Below are 24821 nucleotides of genomic sequence, written 5' to 3'. Positions count from 1 at the left end.
GTGGAAGATACCTTTGAAACATAAAAGGAAAACTCTTAAATATGAATTACTGGTAGTAATTTATATTTAAAGGGCCAGTTCACCCAGATTACAACAGGTTTTTGAGAACCTCACCCCAGAGACTAGACTAGACTTTACCCCTACATCCTGCTACCACTCAGAAACAGCGGATGTGAATGACAGTTTGTGAGGCTAAATGCATTTTTGAAAGCATTACATTCCACAAATACAGTATCTGAATGGCTAAGTACAATATGGGTTAATGAAATGAAATGTTTGTGAGTTGGGTGAATTGATCCTTTAACAAATTAATTGAACAATTCTGATTTAAGATGTGTGTTTTAAGTTAAGAGTCGATATAAAATTACATCAACCAAGATGAAGATTGAGTCCTCTTTTTCTTCGAAATGTTTTCTTTTTCTCTGACGGAAGTAGGACATTGCTCTATTCCACAACGAAACCGATAATTAGCTGTGTGTTGATGTTTCTTCACATGACTACAAAATTCTCTAAATTATGAAGTACAAATGCTGCAGAATTTACACCTGTACATAATTGCACCTGTTAGTACTGACTTAACTTTAAATTTGCAAGAGCATGGTTTAAACAGGTGAACAGTCCTTATATGTAACCAGGGTTGGAAATTAACTTTTTTGTCCACCTGCCACTGTGGCTGAACCAACTCAAAAAATAACAGAAACCACTTGAATGTTTTCCACCTTTGTCCTCATTTACAGACTCTTATACACTATGTTGGAGATGTAATGGTACTTTAGCAGGCTAACTAGCTGTAGCAAGCTCAAAGTTATAGATTAGGTTAGCTGCTCCTCTACATTTCCAGACTATTTTGTGGCTTCAAATATGTTTGAAGAGCTGTCTTTTTACCTGTTGTCTTGTCTTTTCAAGAGTTGAAACTATGTTAGCACTCAGCAGGACAGAACTGCACAGCCACTTGGAGGAAAAAGCTTGGGAGTTAAAAAAGTCATCTGACAAAAAGAAAAAAAGAACAAGTTAGAATACATCTTTGTTGACCTAGCTAATCTGCACTCTTAACATTTGCAAGGTCATGGTTTAAACAAATGAACAGTTATTAGATTATTTTATTATCTAATAAAATAATTAGCTAATTAGTTATTAGTTTTTTTTTAAAAAGGGGATCAATTATCAGTTAACGTTATATTGTTCGACAAAGGATGTAACAACAATGCTAACAGACACTCAGCACTGAGCTTATCTCATCCCAAAGCTAGTCGCTCGAGGAAGATTTAGCGGCAAAAGTAAAGCTTTAAACTTCGGTTAAATTAGCACCTTAGCTTACGTTAATTCGAACCAGCTCAAAAATAACACCATCATATTTTTCTATCTTTCACCTCATGCTAAGTTATAGCATTACAGCATGATGCTATAAGTTACGTTAGCTCCATCTAAAATGTACATATCCAGATTAGGTTTTGGCTTCAAACAGTTTTCTAAGTGTTTTTTACCTGTATTGCGAAGAGCTGAAGCAGTGTGAGCCCACAGCACGCGACAGAGCTGCACTTGCACTTGACGGAAAAAGCTCGAGTTTAAAACAAACGCGTCATCAGAAAAACGTTGGAAGCGAAGCCACCCTTGATGACGTAGCCAGATAAACTGCATATTAATGTTAGCTAGGATGTGAAAAAACAAAAGTACATGCTCTCTTTCTGCCTTAAAATATGTTAACCACTAAAGGAGTAAAAATACAGAAACAGGGAACCACGATGAAACATCTATGATGACCGTTGGAAATCAAATAGAATTCTTACATGGCCAGCGAAAGACATTATAAGTGCAGTACCACTACTGCAATGTGTAAACAGTAAATTACCAACTTCAAAACATACAGTAAGTTAATGTAATACTATGTACTACACCCATAATGCAATGCAAATTACAGTAACTAATTGTAAAGATGTTTTATGTTAGTTTTACTGGGCATTTTGTGGTATTTAGCTGTAAAAAATACAGTAAAGGCTAACAGTGCAAGACATTATAAATACAGTACCACTACTGCAATGTGTAAACAGTAAAATACTGCAACTTCAAAACATACAGTAAGTTACTGTAATACTATGTCCTTTACCCATAATGCAATGCAAATTACAGTAACTAATTGTAAAGATGTTTTATGTTAGTTTTACTGGGCATTTTGCGGTATTTAGCTGTAGAAAATACAGCAAAGGCTAACAGTGTAGGACATGTTAAAAACTAACCTCACAGCCAAACAAATGATTGTTGGGGGAGACCAGGTCAAAGTCCATTTTGTTTTCAACCACAGTCACATCCTAAAAACGACAGAGACACTGACTTGCCTATAAGATATTTGACTATTCAACACAACTATAATATAAATACATACAAATGAAAACATACCTACATACACACTATAAAACACATACACAACCTTAGTTTTTTTGTAACAATATAACACACTAAACTCTTTCTTCCTGACAGAAAATGTGTCAAGTTCGTGAGCCATTTTACTAGCACAGCTTTTTAGGTCTGTCCACAATCTTTCACAAATTTGCACTCGAGCTTTAGTTTCATAATGGGACATGATAAGGTTAAGGTTTCTGTGCATTTTCAAACCAGAATCTGGCTTTTTAAATTGATTTTTTTGGGGAAAAAAAGATTATCGTGGTTCATTCAGGCATCAGAAATTTGTACCAAAGAATGAACTAGACTTAAGAAGGTCCACATTGACATTTCTAACTGTCTTGTCACATTTGTTTTAAATGTTCTTATGACACAAAAGCAAGCAGTGAATTTGTGCCTTAAAACACATCCACGAGTGTGTGTTAACCAGTTATTTATTCAGAAGCTTAGAAAGCCATGTCATTATAATATGGACTTAAATAGTTTGGGTGTAGGTGACCTACAGAACTTCAAGAAAGTGATCAAAAACACTCATTATTCTGATAATAATCACATAAAATACCTTTGGTAAATCTAACTGACAGAGAAAACATTAAGACTAAATTATTGTCAAACAGTGAAAATAAATGGTTGATTTATGTAGTAATCTACTGTCAAATATATAACATGCAATTCAAGGTCCTTAAATTTAAATAAGGAATTTAAATTAAAATGCATGTATTTAAATGTATGCATTTAAATAAAATACTAATACTGTTTTATTTATGCCTGTCCTGCATCAGATGTCAGAAACAGGTTTACTGCTAAAGAAGGACGTTTTTGTTGTTCAAACTGAAGCAACTTTTTTCAAGGACGTTAAATCATTTCTTTCATAATGTGCATCTTCAGCAAGACAGACAGCTTTTTCAGAAGAGTGTCTTCTTCCTTCTGTATGGCTGATTGCTTCCTTGATTAGCCTCTGCTCCTTTTGTATGAAACCATTGAATTTGTTTTGACTTCTTGAGTGAAAAGGCACCATGTGACTTGGCAAAGACTGATTCAAAATAACAGGAAGCTTCCAGTTAGTAAGTGGTCCATACACCAATGTGAAAAATAAAGTGATGCAATTACACTTAATTGGAGAAGGTTAGAGAAGATATCTGCATACTTTTCACATTGTGACGCAAGGAGAAATTTACTTTAGGGATTTATTGCTGAGTAAATTACCTTAACTATTCTATTAGCAGATAAACACTTTACAGGTTGGTAAATCTATATGGAGCTAAATGCCATTTAATCAGAAAAACAACTGCAGCAGGTTGTGAAAACACTAGCAATGGGGACAGCAGTTTCAATTTCCAGTGGAACAATAATATTACCAAAATTACATAGAAAAGTTTATTGTAAAGCATTAAAGGCCCAGTCAAAATCCAGACCAAAATCTGATTGAGAACTTTGAAAGAATTTGGAGACACTTTCAATCTGATCTGTCTAACCTTGAGCCATTTTCCATTGAAAACAATATCTGCATTTCAATTTATAGATGAGCATAACTAACAACGAGACTGTAATTGCAGTAAAAGGTGATTCTCAAAACCTATGACAGAATACAAATGCATACCACAATTTTCACCTGTTCATTTCAATTGTTTCACATATGTTTTAACTTCCAATTTACAATCAGACACTACTTTACTTTCATCTATCACATGAAATTTTTTTAAATACATAAAATTTTATGTTCGTAATGTAACAAATTGCATAAAGGTTCAATGGATTAAGAGTACCATTTTGAGGTACTGTATCAGTGCTTTTATATTTGCAAGGATAAGAATTAATGTTAGTTGCAATCTGACACAAGATCCAAAATAAATTATCTTATAAGGGTAAAAGCGGTTAAAATTATTACTAACAATTCACTTAATTAACATGATTTTTTCTTAATGCTGAAACTTGGTTACCCATTTGGCAGGACAGACTGCACTGTTGGACATTTATAGTTCAATACGAGTCAACATATTTGCTAAATGGCGAAAGTTAATATAGCTTCACTACACAAGTACTAGACTATTATATTAGCAGCTATCCCCAACTAAAACTAACTGAAACTAAAGGTTTATGTTTTAACACAAAACAACATAATTCTGAAAGGGAAGGTATAATTACCTTATCAACAATAAACTCAGCTGGACGTTTCCATGTGTGCACCTTCAGGGCTGAGGGCAAAAACACCTTTCCTTCTGGATCGTCGAAGAATGACTGAAAAGGCAACTTCATTTTCAAATGCAGATGCATATTTTAATCATTTTTGTTTGAATGTGGTGATGAAGTTTAACTATCCTCCATATATGGATTAGATTAATTAATATTTCACAAACATTTTCAGTGCTTTCCGGAATTAACTTTCTATGAAATACAAAGTTTCACAATGAATAGGATATTTAGTGCAAAGGCTTTAAATGACAGATCTGTAACAACACAGACTGTAAGGACAAAGATAGCAAAGAAAAGACATAACAGGAAAGAAAGGAAGGAATCAAATAAAGAGAAAAGTGTGGGAGAAAGGACGAAGGGAAAAGAGGGAAGCTGAAAAGGACACCTGAAAAGGAATGACTCAAAAGGAAGCAAGGAAGGATAACAACAAAACGTTTTAGATGATGAAACGGAATAAAATCCGAAAACACCCATTTGTCCATGCTCTTAAGACCAGACGTTGTAGACCTGGAAAATACTGAAATCACGTTTCTCACTGTCGGAACCGTCTTTCACTGACTACCACCCCCCGCCCCATATTTACAGAATTACTCTTGGTCTTGGTTGACTTTCTGCCTTCTCCTTTAGATACGTCCCACTTCTCCTTGCTGACTTCGGTATCGTTCCACTCGGGCCAGATGTAAACTTTGGTTTTTTCGAGGCTCTCAGAGGAGTTGGCTGTCCTAAAATACCGAGATATTCGATTCACCTTTGTGCACTTTTCTTTGTTAGCAAACGGCAAGGCAGCAACGCAGTTGTATTTAATGACTCACTCATACTGCCGTTCAGATGCAGACGTTTTGCTGGTGGCGTGATCCCTTTTCTTTATCTGTGCTTGTTTGGACATTGTGTTTATGTCAAAAAAAAAGAAAAAAAAAAAAGAAAAGTAAAACAAAGCGCCTTAACTATATTCGTTTCATAAGCGTTTCTTTCTGCCTGTCGAAGTTTGACAGTTGCTACGCAACCGAGCTTAAAGGTGGGCGGGATCAAGAGTAGGGGCATTTCCTGCACTTTCTAATTTTGACACTATGTGCTCAAACTTTTGTGCCAATCGCCAATAAAACATTAAGAAGAAGTAGAAATTTTATATCTGCCGATATAAAATCAATTTAGCGTAAATTATCATATTTCCAAAACATATGTCGAAGTTGTTTGTCGTAAGGAAAACGGCTCTGTACCCCGCCTCTCGCCCGGAATGTTAGCTGGAAATAGGCACCAGCACCCCTGTCGACCCCTTTAGGGGACAAAGGTGTACAGAAATGGATGGATGGATGGATTAGTTTGCTTTTAAGGTACCAATAAACCTTCTTTACTAGACATACGTCATTTAAAACCCAGGCACAACATCTGTTTCTTCAGAGGTCATAGGCAGTCACATATTTTGTGTTCTTAACATTCAACGTGCTCTTAATTACAATTCAACTAAAGAAGTAATGTTCGTCTTACTTCACCCATAAAGTATTTTGTGTTTACCTTTTCCTGGAGACTTTCTGGAGCTGGGATCACATCTATCACCAGAGCCCTTCAACAGGCATTAAATCACAACTTGACAACAAAGATCTGACAAAATGTTTATTCTATTTTGGTTTTGCATATTTAAAGTATTTTCACCTGTAAACATGTTTAAAACAATATTTACATTTAATCAACAACTCAACAGGTTGCCATATACAAAAGCCTGGAGACCTCTGTCAGAGTCTGGTTTTGCTGCACAGTCAGTTATGCAACATTTGACCCAAAACATTTCAAAAGCACACGCCTTTACACAGCCACACTAGCAGAAACATAGCTAAGCAAAGGTCTGCAATTGCTTCTGTAGTCATTCAGTACCATCAATATAGCTTTGTTCTTTTTCTTTGTTAGTTTTTTGTGAAATACTGCAGTGTAATTTTGATTGTACTATGTGAAGCAGAAAAATTGTTACCCATGCTGTTGTTAAAATAATAGCAATGTTATGGCACAATACTTAATTAGAGATAAGTGGACAAATGCAATACAGCTTGATAGCAAAAAAGCCAAATAGCAAGTCTAATAATGAAAAAAGCAGGCAAAATTCAGTGTGCAATAGAATGCAATGTCCATCTATTGGCACCGAAGAAAAGCTGCAGCATCTTTATTTTTTTGTGTTCTTTTTGTTTCACAGAAAAATGTGAGGTGAGAAAATAAGACATACATGGAATGATATTGATTAAGAATACACTAAAGTGACAATCACAAGGTCAAAAATTTCTTCCAAGCGTGCGCTCAACTTTCTGCAGTGAATGCACCACACCCCCCACCCCGTTTCTTGTACGATAGTAGTCCAAGACTTAAGAAGTTGCCAAAAAAAAAAAAACAACTTTAGAGGTTGTCAGGGCAACAGTTTGAAAATCAGCTGTACATACTGTAAGCATTTTTAAAGGAACAGCAAAAAAAATCCCCCAAATGCAAAATAAATGCAATAGAAAACCTTTAAGGCAAGATCGAAAATAAAAGTGAGTAATGAGAATCTTGGATGCACAGGTCAAATGGGCATCAGTGTAAGAAGTTCCTGAAGCTTTGAAGAAACAAAAAAAAATCATATTTGTCTCCAAGGTTGCATCAGGCAGCTGGAGCCACAGGCTGGGTGAACTCACTAGACCCCACCAGAGGGAGGCGGATGGTTAATGTGAGTGGATTGAGTGTTAGCAGCAGCCTGACTTGCTCTCAGCAGCTACAGTCTCCTGGTCCAGTTTGATCCGGTCTCCGTTGCTCTCCTCATACGGCAAACCTTTATCATTCGCCAGGATGTTCTCTACCAAGAAACGAGCCGCCTCATCTACGTTGATGTTGTCCTAATAACACAAGAAAATAGTTCAGTAAGATAGGGATACTACAACATGATGTTAAAGGATACGTACTACAAAAAGAAATGGCAGATATGAAGTACAATAATTTCAAAATAGATTCACACAAGCCATGGGAACAACATTTGTTTGTAACTACATTTTCATTTTGGTCAAAAGCTTTAAATGACTAACGCAGTGTTTCCCAATTCCAGTCCTTGGGGCCCCCTGCTCTGCATGTTTTAGATGTGCCTCTATAACCAGAACAGCTGATTCAAATGATTGCATGACATCTTCTGCAGCCACCAAGTGCTGCAGGAGCCTGTTAATCACCCAAAGATTCAATCCAGGTGTGTGGCAGAAGGGAAACACCTAAAACATGCAGGCAGAGGGGCCCCGAGGACTGGAATTGGGAAACACTGGACTAACGGACATTGATTACCATTGCAAAATATACCAAAAAAAAGTTTTGTTCTTTCCAACTGAAATCTTGGTTCTGTTTTGCCTTTAGACTGAGTATTGGAACAATTCACATTGTCTGTTTTTTTTCAGCCAACAGAGAGAGTTTTCAAGTATTTTAATTACTTAAAAACTAGAAATACACCGCCTTTTTAACTGTGGTAAGCTTCCCGGTCATTTCTCCCGTCCACCATTTTGTACTTTTACAGTTTGGGTTGGACATAGGCGCTCAAGCACCAGATAAAAATTTACAGCCATCTGTCTGTTGTGCCTTGAACTGGTTTTCTATTGCTTTTTTGCATGTGCAACCAATGGTAAGTGGTTTGCGTGATGGCTGCTGAGAACAAAAAGACTATTTTATGTGCTTTTTGTAGGACTGCAATAAGTTCCCTATGCATCAAAATGGCACTGATGCACTGATGTTTGTTTTAGGGATCAAACTGAAGTAGGTGGGGAAAAAATGTCAACTCTTGGGTCGAAAATGGGTGTTGAAGCTGGAAAATGATTCAATTGACCAGGAGCAATCAGATGCTAGTTTAAGCTGTCAGAATATTCTAACAAGCAGATGGCTGTTTTAATTGTTTGAGCCTTTTAAAACTGCTGACAATGTTTTTTTCTTTTGCAGTTGTTTATGTTCACTTGATGCTTGGCCTGTGCTGCAATTGAAAGGCAGCATCTAAGTGGAAAACAGAAGGTAGATATATTACAAAAGGATTATTTTACATCTGTTCTCATGAAGTCTTGCAAAACTGATGATATGCGTATGCCAAAATAACTGTACAGTGAGAGATAATTATTTTTCAAAAGTAATTGCTGAATACAATGAAATGTTATTTGCATTTTAGTAAAACTGAAATTAGTCTTGAATGTTCTTTTGGATTTCTTTTTAATCCAAAATAACATTATTTTAGTACTTTTTATGTTGATTAACTTCTATTATTTTCTAAAAAAAAAAATCCCCAACTTTTCCAGTAACGAGGCAATACATTTCAGACCCATATTTCAAAAACCCTCTAAAAACATTGATTTACTTCACCAAGACAATGTTATTTTATTGCTTATGGCCTTGAGAACACATTGTTCTGTGAACATTTGGCTCCCATTAAGAGAACTCCCATCCCAGGTTTTTGTGGGTGGGGCTTTACACTAATGTGACCAGCAAGTTACTGCACTAACAGAAAGGAAACTGCTTTGCACTCGTCACACAACCACACACTTCACATGACACAGCTCCAGGAGCAAAAGTTCTTTTCATAATTAGATCAATAGAGTCAACTTATTCCAAACACATCAACTCATCTCTTAACAGGGAAGAGTAACAGTGCTAGCTATTATTAGCTATTATTCAAAATGTAAGGGAGCCTCTTCCTTGCAGTGTTTCCAGTTTCTTGACTTCAGATGTTTTCCTAGAAAGACTGATAATGCCAGTGAGTAAAGTATAACAGCAAGAGGAATGAGATGACAAGAAATATGGATGACATTTTCCTGCTCTCTTTTAGTTATATTTGTGAAAAGTACAACTCTGTTGTTCAAAATACCCATTAGCAGTGTTAATATAAAATAATTTAAACTAACAATACCTCCCTCCAAAGAAATAACAAAAGTAATTTGTTAAAGTACTATCCCTTGAAGTACCTATGAGTTGTGCACAAAGAGAATGTTTTGCCTATTTTCAAATAGTTCAAGTTCTGAACGACTGAATAGGGAACATCAGTGAAGTCTTGCCACAGATTTTGGGTGCAGGACTGAGCCCTTTTAAAAGATGACCATGTTTTGAATTAAACTGTTCCATTGCACCTCACTGTATGTTGACTGCTTTTGCCCTGCTGAAGGTGAATCTCCATCTCAGTCTCTTCAGGACCTTCTAACAAGTTTTCTTTCTTTCTCCAGGTTTTACATCCATCTGCGTTTACACTTTAAACATTTCCAAAACTGTATCTGAGACGTGACTTGTTTGTTTCTTTGTTTATTATCATGTGATTTAGTTACTGATGTTCATTTACAAACCTCTGAGAGTTTATACTGAGACTAAGGTTACTGCTAATTTTTAGGGTATCCATAAAAGAGTTTAATTGAAAATAAAGCTCATTTGTTCTGAATTGTATTCATAAAAATTTTGAAAGATTCTACTTTACGAAGGTCACAGTAAGCAAAATAAAAACAGTAACTTATGACACCAGGAGAAGGAAGAAAAGTAAGACATTTCCTTTATATGCCAATCCCAAACCAATCTACCATATTAAATCTGTTTTGCTGTGGTTACTAGACTGGTTTAAACACTTTTAACCAATATGGTTGCTTGTTTCAGACACTTGCTGTTGAAAAGTTCAGAGCCAAAAAAGATTTCAACATTTTGTACTTTCACAATAACCACAGGAGAAGAAGAGACCAGGCTGCTCCACAGGAAAACTTTGGAGGATTTCCTGTCAGTCAGTGGCAGAAAGGAAATCATTCAGGAAGGTGGCAACGCATCCGGTGACAACTTTTGTCTCTTGTTGGGTCATGTAAAAAGCTTACATGATGAAGCTATAATCTCTCTTCAGTAACAATCACATCATGTCATGACATTAAAACAACTCCAACATTGGGAATCTAATGCTGCTGCAGAATGATTCACTATGAAGAAACACAATGACATAACCAAAAAAAAGGAAGATGCTGAATATGAGATGAAAAGAACACATAAAAGGTTGTACACAAAGTCACAACAGCAATTTGTATTACATACAGTATTACAATTTAAATTAGTTTAGATCACAAGACCAGACTGCATTTAATATGAAACAGTGGGGTGAATGTAGCTCTAATGCAAAGTGTCTGAGTTGGTTGTATGACTAGAAAAGCACTATGTAAATTTATTTACTATTTTCTTTGGAAAGTTTGCTGATGCAGAGTAAATTTGGCCGATGGACAACACCTTAACTCTGTTTTCTCAACTTGTGGATAATCTAACTTCTGCAGTTTGTTGGTTTTGTCACCATTCCCAGACTGATCGATGTCAATTTCTGTTCTTGATTTTATTTTTTTTATTTTTTTTTAGATTGGGGCGTGATTTCCTGCTTTTTGGGACCTGTTGGTTTACTTTATATTGTCAGAAATATTTTTATTTAACTGATTACTTAATTCTACAAGAATGGTATTAAATGTGTTTGGTTTTGACTCACAAAACTGAGCAAGATCTAATTGGTTAATCAAAACTATTTTCATCCATCCATTTTCTAACACCCTTGTCCCTACAGTGGTTGGGAGGGGTACTGGTGTCTATCTCCAACTAACGTTCTGGGCAAGAGGCGGGGTACAGCCTGGACAGGTTGCCAGTCTGTCGCAGGGAAACACAGAGACAGACAGGACAAACAACCATGCCAAAACTATTTTATAATTTTAAAATTATATTGCTTATATATCATTTAAAAATGTGTTTGATGAACATTAAAGTCAGTTTGAGGATCTGAAAAATGTAAGTGTGACACAAAAAAAAGCAAAAACAGAAGAAACCTGTAAAGTGACAAGTATTTTTTCAAGGCACCACATGTGGGTTATTGGTTGTTTCTCACCTTAGCTGATGTCTCAAACCAGCCCAGGAAGCCTGTCTCTTTGCAGAAATTGTCCATTAGTGTTGAATTGTTGACGCTGTCTTTCTTCTGGTCACATTTATTGGCGAGGAGCACTGCGGGGATGGGGTTGCCATTAGCCAGCTTCACTTTGCTGTCCAGGTCATGCTTCCATTTAGACACGGCTTCAAACGTGGCACCCCTCGTCACATCAAACACAACAAATGCCCCGACGGCTTCCTTGTAGTACACCCGCGTCATGTTTCCGAATCGCTCCTGCCCTGGAGGAATGGAAAGAAAGAATGAAATATTTATCTGTGGCTAAAATCTTGAAGGAGTGTTATAGATTTAGAAAAATACGAGATTTTAAATATTGCAGATCAGTCTAAGAGTGGGTGTTATTACAAAGATATTATAGGACTACACCCTGATAGGCACAGTATTGTAGTTCACTCTTCTTTTTTAAACTCTTAACCAATGAGAATTCACACAGTCCTTAAATTGAGTCCCTAACTTGCTATAAGCCAAATTCAAGTCCACATGTAATAAGTTATACTAGCAATTTCATTCTCTCATGAAATCTTTCTCTGTCAATATTCTGTGGGAAAATCTATGATGATATTTCATAAGAGGCTGAACTAAGTTTTTCTATTTATTTGTTTACAGTTCTGTCTATTTTTAACTAATTTTTGAATGAGCTGTTCTCCCTTCAAAATCCAAAAACCTGCTGCTAGCCACCACTTCCGACTCAACATTTATTTTATATTACATAAAATGGCTGCAAACAGTTGCAAAACTGTGCAATGGTGGATTTTTTGTAATAACAAGGTAGTGCCTCTTAATTGTTATTTAATAATTGGGAGGTTTTTGAAATGATTCACTTTCCAGACATCAAGACACATTAACATATCCCCAAAGAAATGGCAGAATGTTTTTTTTTAAGCTATTGGACAGTTTCTAGAAGCAGCACAGAAGTGATTAGATTGAGTCCACGCATACAGGGTCGCCAATGATTTGTGGCATGTGACAGATTTAATACATAACGTTTTGTTCTATTGCTCCAATTAAAGAATAAAGACTTTACAGTTAGCCTATTGAGGAAAATACAGCCCATATATCTTTGTCACAAAAATAGGAAATGGGTTTAGAAAGCAATTGAGGAAGTGTAAGCAAAGCTCCTCCTAGCACACTTTCACTTTGCAGTATAGGTGCCTTCCCAAGCTCGCAGAAAACTGGAGAGGTGTGTTGCAGTGCAGGTTTGCGAGAGGGAGCGAATCCACTGTGGGGCCCACAGGCCTAGTGGTAATTGCTCATAATTGAGAGTCTAATTTTAGGTGATTTAACCCCAGGTGAATTCACCAGAGACACGACACAGTGGGATAAAGAGCCGATGGACTGAAAATAAGGCTTTTATTTCCAGACCTTATACAGACCGTACGTCCAGAACTGAGCAGGCCAGGGCAGAATACAGACAAAAATAAAGGACCTCATCATTCTCTGTGAACTTCTGCTCTTGTTAATGGGCTTGCTGAGTAAAATGCAACAATTATGCCAAAATGGGTTGACATTTTCGCACAGCATCATCACTGTTAGTTGATGGACGGGGGGAGGAGAACGCTGAGGAACATCACAATTCAGCAAACTAACTTTAGGTAGTAGTCATAGCAAGTACAATGAGGATATACAGCCACATTCAAAAGTTTCCAATCTTAACATTTTGCCACCTTAACACGACAGGTGGTGAATGCATTTGAGTCTCCCTCTATTCTATCTTTGGGGATATGATTCGACCAGAGCCAGTCTTTTTTGCAAAGTGAGACGAGATTGGAAGTGTCTTTCATAGGCAATTTTCAAGCCTTGCCACAAATTAAGTGAATTTAGATAAAGTATCTAATGAAACCCTTCTAACATGTGACTATGCTGTGATTAAAAGCCTTCCATTGTAGCTCTGATTCTACATTTAGGGCCAGTGTCAATCAGAAAGGGGAATTTCTACCATAGCATGACATCTTTTTCAGGCCCTAAAAGATTTACCTCCAGGATCACCCTGTATTTGGCTTCTTTAATCTTCTCACCTTCTCTAACCCCCCTTACTGTGGCTCCAGAAAACATCCCTATACCACAATACAGCCACCACCATGTTTGACAGGGGGCAAGGTATATGTTTTTCATATTTGACATCAAAAAGGTTACATTTTAGTCTCACCCTTATTTCATGTGTTTGCTATGTCTCCTCCATGCCATGTAGTAAACCCTAAACAGACTTTCTTTCAGCAATGTCTTTCTTTCTAGTTCTCTTCCAAACAGGCCAGTTTGTAGAATGCAAACTGATAGTTAGTCGCTCCTCCAGCATTATCACGGGGCTCTAGAAAGAAGAGCCAATGATCATTTCAAGTGTACATAAGAAAGGATACTCTTCCTCTTGATATGTGAGTCGACTAAGTGATTAAGTGAAAATATCAAATTTACTTTAAGGCTTTTCTTTTTAATTTCCTATTAAGACAGATCCCTTTGTTCGAAAAGTAGAACTGGCATATTTTTTGGAAATTTTGCTGTCAACTGACCTAATATTCAGGACTTCCCCTTTTGTGTACCTGTCAGGGTTCAAATAATGACTAAAGAAGTTTACTTTGATTTATTTTGATTCATAACATTTTTGCTAATAACTCTGTATAGGGCCCGTATTTATTTCTTTTTTTTCTCAAATGGTTGCTGAAATACTGTTTAGCCACTCATGCTCACATTTTTCTGCTTATATTAAACAAACTTGTTGATATATAATGTAAAACTCAAAATTTAGCAACTCTTAATTTAGCATCAATGCTGTTATTTCCACAACAAACTATTAAGCAGAAAAAAAATCTGATCAGCAAAAATCCTTCTAATGGTGCTCATACTTTTCTGCTTTATTTAATCTGTCATCTTTCATTATTTTCAAGCAAAGGAAGAGAATATCTCAACAAGATTTGTCTTGTTACATAAGGAGAAAACAAAATTACACCGCAAACATTAATGAGTGTCATATGCTGCTAACCTAATCAGCAAAAAACATGGGAATGGACTGAACTACATGAACAATAGAGTATTTACTCAGCGGATGCCACAGAGGAGCATGAGATGCGTGCTGCTGTGTCCAATGTACAACATGAAGCAACTGCCAGCAAATACATACATCCAAAGCCGTACATTAAGATGCAGAAATTTAGAAGGAAAACAGCAAGTTTCATAAGAAGAAACTTTTTTTAGCTCAGTTTACCAAAGTTACAAGAACCGGTGCATGACCTCAAATACAATTAGACACCCTGGTTAGATAAATATCAGTCAGATCTCCTGCACAACTGCTTTATGAAATGGCTAAGTTACAGCCACTGGTTAATCTGTGTTTGCTGCGTGGGAGAAACAGAAATAAAGCACAGTCTCATCATTATCCATAGACCCAGCAGCCCCTGCTTCCTCTATGGTCATACAGACTCTTGTGGGTGGGTTACTATAGAAACTGTCCAAGCCAGACGTTGCAGCGGCAACAGCGGCAGCAGCCTCCATCTGTTAGGGAGCCAACTGCTTGTGACCCTCCTCATACCCTCCACCCCCATCCCAACAGCACTAAAATAAGAAAAGCAACACAGTAGCTCTGTCTTTAAGGTAGTCTTCAGCAGGAATTCCATAGCGAGACTGTGAAGAACACATGACCGACACGTTAAAATTCCTCTGAGCAGCATGTGAGGAAAAGCTGCAGCTTACTTATGCGCTTAGCAAAGACTGAGGGAAAAATTCTGTAAATTCAAGTGCAGCGTTTCATCTTTTACATTCAACTGGATGCATTACATTTGAGTAAGTGCAACAGATGTATTAAGAGTAAGAATTAGGTGTCAGAGCTGCAACATATCTGACCCACAACATCAGGAAAAACTACAAAAAGGAGCACCAATCTGTAATGGGCATCCTAATCTTTTGGTATGCAAATATTTCAGCAATGTAGCAATATGGACTTAGAGGGGATTGACGAAAAACGAACAGTTGTTGTGCCATTATTCCATTTAGTTTGCAAACTATGTATCGGTAAAGTTATGTGTAGTGAATCTATAGGAGCATGGAGCAACACAGACCATTTGTATAGTTGCTAAGTATGAATCATTAATCAGAAAAAATGCTAATATCATAGTAGGTTACTTTGAAGTGTCACAAAGTGTAAGTTTGAGACAATGTTTAAAGAAAATTCTGACTGAAATCTACAGTTTAGCAAAAACATGAGTTTCATCATAGTGAAAGAACCTATTTTTGTGGCGCTGGTGTTCAAATACACATTTGTATGTTCAATCCACTGAATCCAGTCTAATTGTTTACTGTTCAGAAAATACCATGGATTTGAAAAAAAGCAGACAATCTTAATCAGGTGTTACTCAAACTGAAGACTGTGGGGGAAGTAGGAACACAGTGTTACCACAAAGCCTCTTAGAACATTTATCAATCAGCAAGTTATTGGCCCACTTTCCAAATTTTTGGGCCTAATCGGTGATCGATGAATAAAAAACTAAAAACCTGGATGATTGCATTACTGTTCAACAAATGAATTATGTTAAACTGAATTTCACAATTGTTTTGTGATGAGGAGTGAAATCACTGTAGCGAGCAATACATTGTGCAAAGATTCTCATTGCTAATAAAGAAAAACCATCTGATGTAAGATTTAACAAAAATCCACATGCAAAAGGATTGGATATGCAAACGGTCTAAAAAACAATCAGAGCTTTATGGCGACTTTAATAGACCAGAAAACCTACAATGGATGTAAGGCTGAACATAAAGAAGTAGAAGATAGAGATTACTTTCAAAACATGCTATGGTAAACTAATTTCATTTCATTTCATGGGTGAATCTCAAGCAAAAAAATTATAATTTATACTTCTTTAGCTTTCCCTCAAAAGAACCTTTTTTTGCTAAGTTGGTTCCATCTTTTAAAGACTATGGTTAACAACTTGTTAGACATTAAAAGTACATTGGTATGATTTAAAATACATTTTAGATTGTGTTAAGTCATAATCTAATGACATCGTAATGCAAAAGAATTTAATTAACTTAAATTGCAGTACTGCATACTCCTGTGGCCATAGATAGATACAGAGAATTTGCTGAATCTCACATCCTTCTGAAACTTGTGTTGGCTGAGAGCAACAACAAAAAAAATCCCCAGCTAAACAAGAGTTCACCTGCACATCAATGTCTGCATCCTGTTTTTGGGTAATCATCTTTCCACTGGACAGATTTGGACTGTTCTCCCTACAACCCTCACCACCTTGTAATCCCTGAAAGAAAATCCAGGCATTTAAAGTCTGGTTTGCCTCTAAATGCTTTTGGGTTTGCCAAAATATTTGAGCAGATTGTAAAATGTGTGGTTTGATGTTTATTTTTTCCAAGAATGTCTCCAGCATGAGGATAGCAATAAAGACTTTTGCTGAAATATAATTTCATCCCTCAACTTTTCTCATTTTATATGATTGTGATCTTCTACAGCAGGAACTTGAACTGATGCTCTGTTCCTACAGACTTATGCTAAATGCATGGGGTAAGCAGTTTGACTGAAGGACCATTCAGCTAATCACAACAATGGTCTAATTTTCTGTCAGAGACAAGAGAATTATAGCTGTTCTTCTGCTAAGTGAGGACAGTGTGCCTTAAGTTAGCAAAGGCTACAGTAGAGTGAGGTTTGGAAAGAAGAACACAGAGTCACGTTGAATGAAATGGCATCTCATCTGTCTGATCTAATCTATTGCTCAATTGGCTTTCAGTGTATGTGGCACATCTCAGCACTTTGCAGCCGTTTTGATTTATTTATCTACAAATTGATCTGAACTGTAACGCATTCACAGGAAGCAGAGAAAGTAGAGCAGGGATTTTTGGTTCATCTCCAAGGGTCACCAGTGTTGTAATTTTCTAGACTTCACTAGAAAAACCTTTTGAAGATACCTTACTGCCTGTACATCTTTCAAAAAGAAAGAACACCAAGTGACCCTCAGGCTCAGACCTGCTCCTCCCATTTGTTATTCCTGCAGCTGATGCTAATACAATCATCCATCACACTAAATTGAATAGTTTCGGACAGCGCAATGGGAAAGGAAAATAATGTTCTGGCACTACCTTAGGTCAAAATTAAAAATGCAGCTCAAAAAAATTTATCACCAGTTAAAAATTGCTGACCATGTGAATTACATGGGAACCACAGGTACACAGTCACAGCCATGATTCACAGAAAACATTTGTTCTGTCATGCTTTACTTTTGCTGTCTACACTTTACAAATATCGCTCACCTCAGCATACAGTTGATTTATATGGACATCTACAGAGAGTTGAGGGTCTGCTTGGCAAAACTGCCAAAATATTATCAATTAGGCAATTAACAAGGAGCCTGACTACCATTTGCATTTTATGTAGAATCTTTATTTATCCAGGTGTCATTCAAATTAAGATATTTCACTTTAAAAGAACCATGGGCCTGAAGGCTACAACACATAAAATAAGTAAAAGAATACAACAATACCCTTTACAAATACAACTTATATTTAGAATTTGTTCATCTTGTCAGTTTGACAGAATTTGTATTTGGTTAAAAGGCTCATTTTAGCACAGGAGCTCAGACACAACTTCCGTCAAACCTTTACGGCCCTTCCTGCTCACTGATCCTCTTAAAGTTTTGTAAAATGCTTACAGGGTTCTCTCTGCTTGTAAAAACACATATCCCAGTTATGGAGTCCAAAATCCTTTCAGATGGTATTCCAAATGTTTAACTTTAAAAATTCTAGCCAAAGATCTCTTGGTCATTAAAAAAACAAGCTTAAAAAAAAATTTCATTGAGTAAATAAAAATAGGAGTGCAAATTAATTATGAAGGATATCCTAAATGCACAATATCTTATCTTTGCGCTCCTGTGGGAGATTCTGGACTATGTTTAAGATTGTTGAGTTAAAGTGTTACAGTTATAAAATTCCATAACTTTACAGTGAATATATAGTGTCCAGATCAGCCGTTCACAATGTTTTAAGAGGTGTGAACATAGGTCAGCTGATATCAGGTGACTGGTGATGAACACTGAAGACAGCAATAACCCAAGTTTCAGGTGATGACCATAAAAATGTATTCCTACAATTGTCTACCTGTTCTGCCCAACAAGATGCATCCTCCTTTTACAATATAGCATAGTGGTAATCACATCCTGTCCACATGCTAAAAACATCCCAGCGAAAGTAGCAATTGTGTCTGAAAAGGGGCTGGGTTACTCTCCAGCTACATACTAATTTCCTACCTCTTATAAAAGCCCCTGATTACTGTCATTCTACACGGACTGTAATCACAGTTGTGCTTGTTAAAAAAAACAAAAACTACGCAACTCAGAAATTGCTTTCTGGGTTTCCAAGATAAATTCACCTTCCTTCTTTTTCTGCATGACCAAATGACCTGAAGGCCATTCATTAATGACTCATCTAATTTACCTTAAGCTCTCTCTCTTACACCCACATTCTGTTTTTTTATTATTATTACTTTCTCTAAGTTATCTGAAGTGTTGTTGTAGAGATGGGCAACATGAAGTTTTTTAGTTGGGAGTAAAAGTATGTGCTCTTTCAATATATGCAAATGATTCATTGTCTCGCCACAAAAACATCAGGCAAAGTATCATGATTTTTTTTGGTTGTTTTTTTTTCTCTTACAGATCTTCTGATTAGGTCATGATTTGCAGTGACAGGCAGCCGGCCCACCCTGATGTTTAGTCACGGATGCCGTGCACACTCACTGAGCTTGAGCTGCGAGGGTCTGAACGTCAGCCTGGACTGCCAATCCGCTTCTGACAGAAACTCAAGTTGTTGTGACGACCTATCCAGCACCCAAACGTTCGCCCCCTTTCTGTCACCGCTATGAGCAATGGAATAAATATATATATAAATAAAATAAAAAAAACAGCAGCCTTTATAACCATCTGTCCCGATCTGTCTCAGCATATGAGGTTTATTTGATTGAGGGAGCGGGTAGAACAGAATGTGTCTAGAGGCAGGGCATATTTTTTTTCCTTCCAAAGGATAAAAAACTGTTTTGAAAAGAAAGTTTTAGATTTTCAATCTAACGAATGAAGCTCAAGAAGGAGATGTTGTCAAGAGAAACACATCTAGAAATAATACAAATAAAAAAAATTAAAACTCCTCAGGTGACTTGTGTTTTGAAATCAACCCAAAATGGCAATAAGTCACATTATTGGAATCATACCAGCACTCACATGAGCTTAGTGCAAAGCTCCAGGAGTCATATATCCTAACCCTAAGGATTATTGTAAGATTTTATGCTGCACAATATCAGGAAAAATATGTAACTGCGAACATGCTGCTGAACAGTCACAATATACACTGTAATTTTTATTACTAGAATACAGAATATAAATGGTTAAAATATGATGTCATACCAAAAGCGGCATTTAAGAATTCAATTGAGATTATTACATTGCAAACACTGATATTACTTTCATAATTGTGATATATTTGTTTCAGCTCTAATTTATATGGTGATGAGAAAAATGTCTGAAGCATAATGAATGACTGGGAAAAAACACTTCAAAACTATTTATGAGCTGTAACTGTACTGCCAAATCCAAATGCCTTCTTGAATGCCCTTTATAATTTGTTTAAATATGTCTTTTGTGATATTAAAAAACTACAGCAATGTGTTCCAAATGTAACAATTTTGGAGCACTTAACTCAACATTAAGTCTTCCTGAGTTCAAACTTCTCACCAATTTGCACATTTCCATCCTTAGCTAAAATCCTAGAATGCGGAGGATGTACAACATATCAAAAGAATATTGTAGTACAAAGGTATCAGTCAGGATAAAGATTAAAAAAGTCTACAGCATTACATATTCATGCATTGCAGACTGAAAAGAAGGATCATCAATAATAAAGCAGAGAACTGGTATGGTGTCAATATGAAAACTGAATGCTTGTCCAATTAAAGAGACAAGTTCAAAACTCGAATGTTTGGTACATGTAGGCTTCCGGGTTTTAACAAATCTGATTTGTAATCTGATCAAATATTGGCAAGTCAAGACACAGGATGCTGATCAACTTATACCAAAAAAGCACAAATACTATAATTGAATCAAATTTTTGTTTTGTTTTGTATTTTTCTCCTAATAGATTTCTGACATATTGAATTATATAGAATATAAGTCAAACAAAAAAAAACTTAAATGGGGATGTGTATGCCTTTTATATGCATTGCCTACAAAGGGAAACTTTTACTTTGATCCTTTTCATGCATGTTAAATTGAACTGTAATTGAAATAAATAAATAAAAAATGCTTTAAAAAATGCTTACATTTTTTTTTTTAAAGAGGGACGATCATTTAAAAGTTTTCAGTTATTTTTCTATTTAAAAAAAAATAAAAATGACATATCTGCTTAATCAAATGAGATCTGATTAATATCTGATTAGACAAACTGACTCAACTCTACACATTTCCAAAAGTACAGCATTAACCTTTAATAAAAAAAAAAAGAATTGCATGTTTTCCTGTCTTGGTGTTTTGTTAACTTATGGTCAGTTTATATTGTTGCTTAGGTGGTCTGTCAGTGTAATCCTGCAATGTTTTAGTGCAGAATTTTTCCACAGACTAATCACAGCAAGCACTCCAGACCGTAGGTTAGCACAGTACTCCAAAACTGCATTATCTTCACAACCATGCAAAACAGTTAGCATGAAGTTCCTTCATAAGAAGTCTTAGGTTATTAACTAACACTGCTCTTTGTTACTAAGGTCAAAAATCCCTCTTTGATTGATCTGACCAGAGAACATCTTTCCAGAAAGCCTGTGTGTTCAAAGGGAAACTGGATTTAGCACTGTACTTTTAGAGCTTCTACGAGCAAGTTTGGTGAAAATTCAACTGTTGAAGACAGAAACACACCGACATTATAGCTACAATCTGAAAGCTTAACAGTACTATTATTTTTTTTAAATTATTTATTAATCTAATCATCAAAATATTTTGCTCACAGTAATTCAAGACAGCCATTTAGTTTAATTACCAGGGTTAGTCTTGTTTTAGGTCAAAATGTAACTACAGAAACCAATGCTTTGTTTGCTTGATTGATTGGTCATTAATAACAAACAGATTGTGATTTAATAATATCATACAATTCAAAGTTCATGATTGCAGAGACATAAGAAAGCTAATTCACTCGTTGGACAACAGTCAAATTCTGATATCACTTATTCCTTGTCATATATACGTTCAGGGTTTCCCCCAGTGTATTATAGGTATTATAGACCTGGTGGCCGACATGCTTTACTAGCCCCGCCGCCAGGCTAACCCTTTCTTGTTTATGTTTTTAGGAAAATAAAAAAATAAAAAAAGCTTCCTTTTTTTTTTCCTAAGCCGGATTGCAAGCGTCTCTGTTGCTCTGAGCTTTTCACTGGCGGAACTGATTTATTCCTGAAAGATGTTTATAGAAGATAGATTTATTGTTTATGCATTTAAAGCCAGACCAATCACACCGCTGGCGTTGCCTCTGCGCGTTGCCTCTTGCCTCGCGCGCTGCAGCAGCTGGATTAAGTTAACCTCTTTGCAGATCGCGCTCGCCTCCTTTGACCCAAACTGGACACAAGCTGATCTGTATGGATATTATGGAGCCACTGACTTAATTTGGATTAAACAGAAGAACAAATAATTGATATTCATATTAATTGCATTTTTTAATTTGTTGTTTTTAAGACTAGTTGTGGGTTTAAAGAGCATTTCACTGGCGATGTTTTCCAGTAACATATAATTACCCAGTTATATTTTTTACATTTCCTGTCTACTTAACATCTTTTAATACAGAAACACTGTGGCCCGCCGGTGGACCATCTCCGTGCCCCGATCACTGGGCTTAGCAAGTTTTATGGGGGGAACCCTGATGTTGATACTTCTAAAATACAAAAAAAAAATTAAAATGCACCACTTGTTTAATTATATTCTCTTTATCACTGTTACAAAGTAGCTATATCAAATGTTTGGTTTTTCAATGAAATTTATACAGTATACCTTATTTCTTAAAAGACAGAAATTTGTTTGCTCAAGGCTCAAACGTCTAAATAAATGGGATATTTATAAAAAAAAAGATTTAAAAATAAAAAAGTACAACAAAAACTGTTAAGTCTGCACAAATTACATTTTGCTTTTCCAAAATGACTGAAGAAAACATACACATTCAAAGGCCCTGTACCACATGATCTTCCACACACAATGATAATTAGCATGAATTGGCCTCATGACTTCCAGCATGCTCATGAGGGGTTATAACCAAGGAATTTCAAAAGCTTTGATGTCAGACATATCTTTAATGATAAATACAATCATATCAAGCATAATAAAAAGTAAAGGATTTCATGGAACAACACAGACACCACCTTTGTTCATGCTGACTGAACTGTGGTAACACCAGCCTGGCTACAGCTATAGTGAATTGAAAGCTTCATGACGTCTTTGCTCACTTCCTCATTCATCGGTCATTTCAAGCGTGTCGCTTTCTTACTGTTGTGATAACTCTGTTATTTTTGCATTGAGATGGCATTATCAGTTGCCTGGCTGACTTCATAAGGGGTTAACTTGCATTTACCCTGCTCCTTTCAGCTTGCTTACTCAAGCTGCTGGAATGCAACAGGTTGGGAAGTGGGCCAAGTCTGGCAGCATTACATAAAGAAGATTATTTAAGTTGAAACCAAAATAAAAAGTCAACATGGGACTGTACATGGGGGATGATAATTTGGCTGTGTTTGAAAATAATAAACCATAGCAGGAAAAAGATAAGAGACTAAATCCTTGAGCAAACCCACTTCATTCCAATGGCTCTCAAACATTTTACCACTTACTTAATTACTTCTGTCCTAATAATACCTAGACAGACACAGCAGTCATTCATTCATTTAACTTTATTTGTGTAGAAACAGTACACTGTGGTGTAAAGTAGCTGTTGCTCTGGAAATAGGCCTCTAAGCCACCAGGAAATTTAAAGGAGCCAATCAATGCCTGGACTTTGTTATGAAGCGCTATAGCAGCACTTTAAGACATAAACAGTAAAAAAAGACTAAAAGAGCAAACTTTCTCCCACACACACTTGTTCTCTTAAGAACAGAAGAAAAAACAATTACTTTATATTTTATGCTGCGACTGGATTTGGACATTTACAGTTTGTTTTGACTTTTCAACAGAAAAAGAAGGAAAGAAAAATATTTTTCATCCATCAGCACTGAAGTTTTTATCTTCTCTTTTTGAGAAGATAAGCACAGACTAGTGTGATTAGACAACTTAATTTTTATGTTATTGGCTCTACATTACAGATAATTAGCTAAAAGTTACCACTTGAGACAGCCCAGGTGCTAGTTTTATGAGTACTACAGTTTGAGAACCCTGGTTTAATTTAAACAAAAGATATTTAAAAATAAAAAATAAAATAAAAAACTGAAAGGAGCCAACTTTTTGTGGCGGCGCTTAGTCGGTAATAACAACGTGACCTACATTCCATTGACAATTATGAGCTGCTGTGATCATAAAGTGGAAACACAATGAACAGGCATGAGGGCCGCGGGAATTTCCTATCTGGAGTTTTTGAACTCATGGCCCACCGGAATTAAACCAGTTATTCTATTCTGTCTCCTTGCAAATCAGATTTAGCGTGGCTGACACATTGCATAATTTCACGGGTTAACTGTCAACAAGTCGCAAAGAATCTCTTAACACTTATCTGCTGAAGAGGAAACCTCACTGACACATGACTCTTACTCACACAACGTTAGAAATAGTATCAACTCCAAGCCAGAAGATTCTGTTTTTATCTATTTACGGAATAAGAAGTAAATATCTTACCTGCTATGTCCCAGAGCTGTAGACGGACCAGCGTTTTGCTGTCCCAGTTGATGACTTTTAGAGCGAAGTCGACTCCGATCGTCGCCCTGTAGTGCTGGGAGAAAAGCTGGTGGACATAGCGTTTGATGATGCTGGTCTTCCCCACTCCTAATTCCCCGATGACCAGAACTTTGAAGAGATACTCCTTACACTCTGACACCGAGCCTCCGGCCATGCTGAGACTGAAAGCTGTTAGCGAAACTTTAAGCAACTTCTGCTTTCTCGGTCATATAGCTACGCTGACAGGAGCCGAGGAGAATGGGCAGGTCAGAGAGCTGGGTCGGTCAGGGAGTCCCCCACTCCGTCCCTCCTTTTCCACTACTTTCTAATTCTCCGTTTTTCTCCTCCTTCTCCCTCCTTTCCTCCTCCCTCTGCTACACAGTAACCACCTGATAAGTCATAGGACCCGGAAATATCGAGTAAGTTTGACATGCTTCTGCAGTGAGTGCCATAAACCT

At 36.5% G+C, this 24821-nt stretch overlaps 2 protein-coding genes across 6 annotated transcripts in view; both read right to left on the bottom strand.

The window, feature by feature from the left end:
* adgb (androglobin) overlaps window positions 1–5587 on the bottom strand; it is a 41647-nt gene extending 36060 nt beyond the window's left edge. For 4 of the 5 annotated variants that reach the window (XM_044107200.1, XM_044107203.1, XM_044107202.1 and 1 more), the window contains exons 1-4: window positions 5403–5587; window positions 5174–5312; window positions 4543–4647; window positions 2235–2306 (exon numbers count right to left, since the gene is read on the bottom strand). In XM_044107200.1, the coding sequence (XP_043963135.1) occupies window positions 2235–2306; window positions 4543–4647; window positions 5174–5312; window positions 5403–5476 (390 nt within the window). In that variant the 5' untranslated portion in view covers window positions 5477–5587. The remainder of the gene's footprint in view (window positions 1–2234; window positions 2307–4542; window positions 4648–5173; window positions 5313–5402) is intronic. The other variant, XM_044107201.1, reaches the window with a different exon arrangement.
* Window positions 5588–6187: 600 nt separating this feature from the next.
* On the bottom strand, window positions 6188–24762 carry rab32a (RAB32a, member RAS oncogene family). The gene is made up of 3 exons (XM_044107199.1): window positions 24325–24762; window positions 11447–11724; window positions 6188–7442 (listed from the first exon to the last, which is right to left on the bottom strand). Exons 1-3 carry the CDS (start codon window positions 24536–24538, stop codon window positions 7293–7295), a joined length of 642 nt encoding a protein of 213 aa, XP_043963134.1. The 5' UTR covers window positions 24539–24762; the 3' UTR covers window positions 6188–7292.
* Between the last annotated feature and the right edge of the window lie 59 nt (window positions 24763–24821).

Source organism: Gambusia affinis, linkage group LG22, assembly GCF_019740435.1.
Source record: "Gambusia affinis linkage group LG22, SWU_Gaff_1.0, whole genome shotgun sequence".
In the NCBI taxonomy this organism is placed as follows: domain Eukaryota; kingdom Metazoa; phylum Chordata; class Actinopteri; order Cyprinodontiformes; family Poeciliidae; genus Gambusia; species Gambusia affinis.
This window is presented reverse-complemented; position numbering and strand designations above follow the sequence as displayed.

What these genes read in the sequence shown, in the direction of transcription:
- rab32a (XM_044107199.1), bottom strand. Translation starts at nt 24,538, where the DNA reads ATGGCCGGAGGCTCGGTGTCAGAGTGTAAGGAGTATCTCTTCAAAGTT. An exon ending in ACAGCTCTGGGACATAGCAG is followed by an intron (nt 11,725 to 24,324) that starts GTAAGATATTTA and finishes CCATTCCTCCAG; the next exon opens with GGCAGGAGCGATTCGGAAAC. An exon ending in GGTTTGAGACATCAGCTAAG is followed by an intron (nt 7,443 to 11,446) that starts GTGAGAAACAAC and finishes TTGTGTTATTAG; the next exon opens with GACAACATCAACGTAGATGA.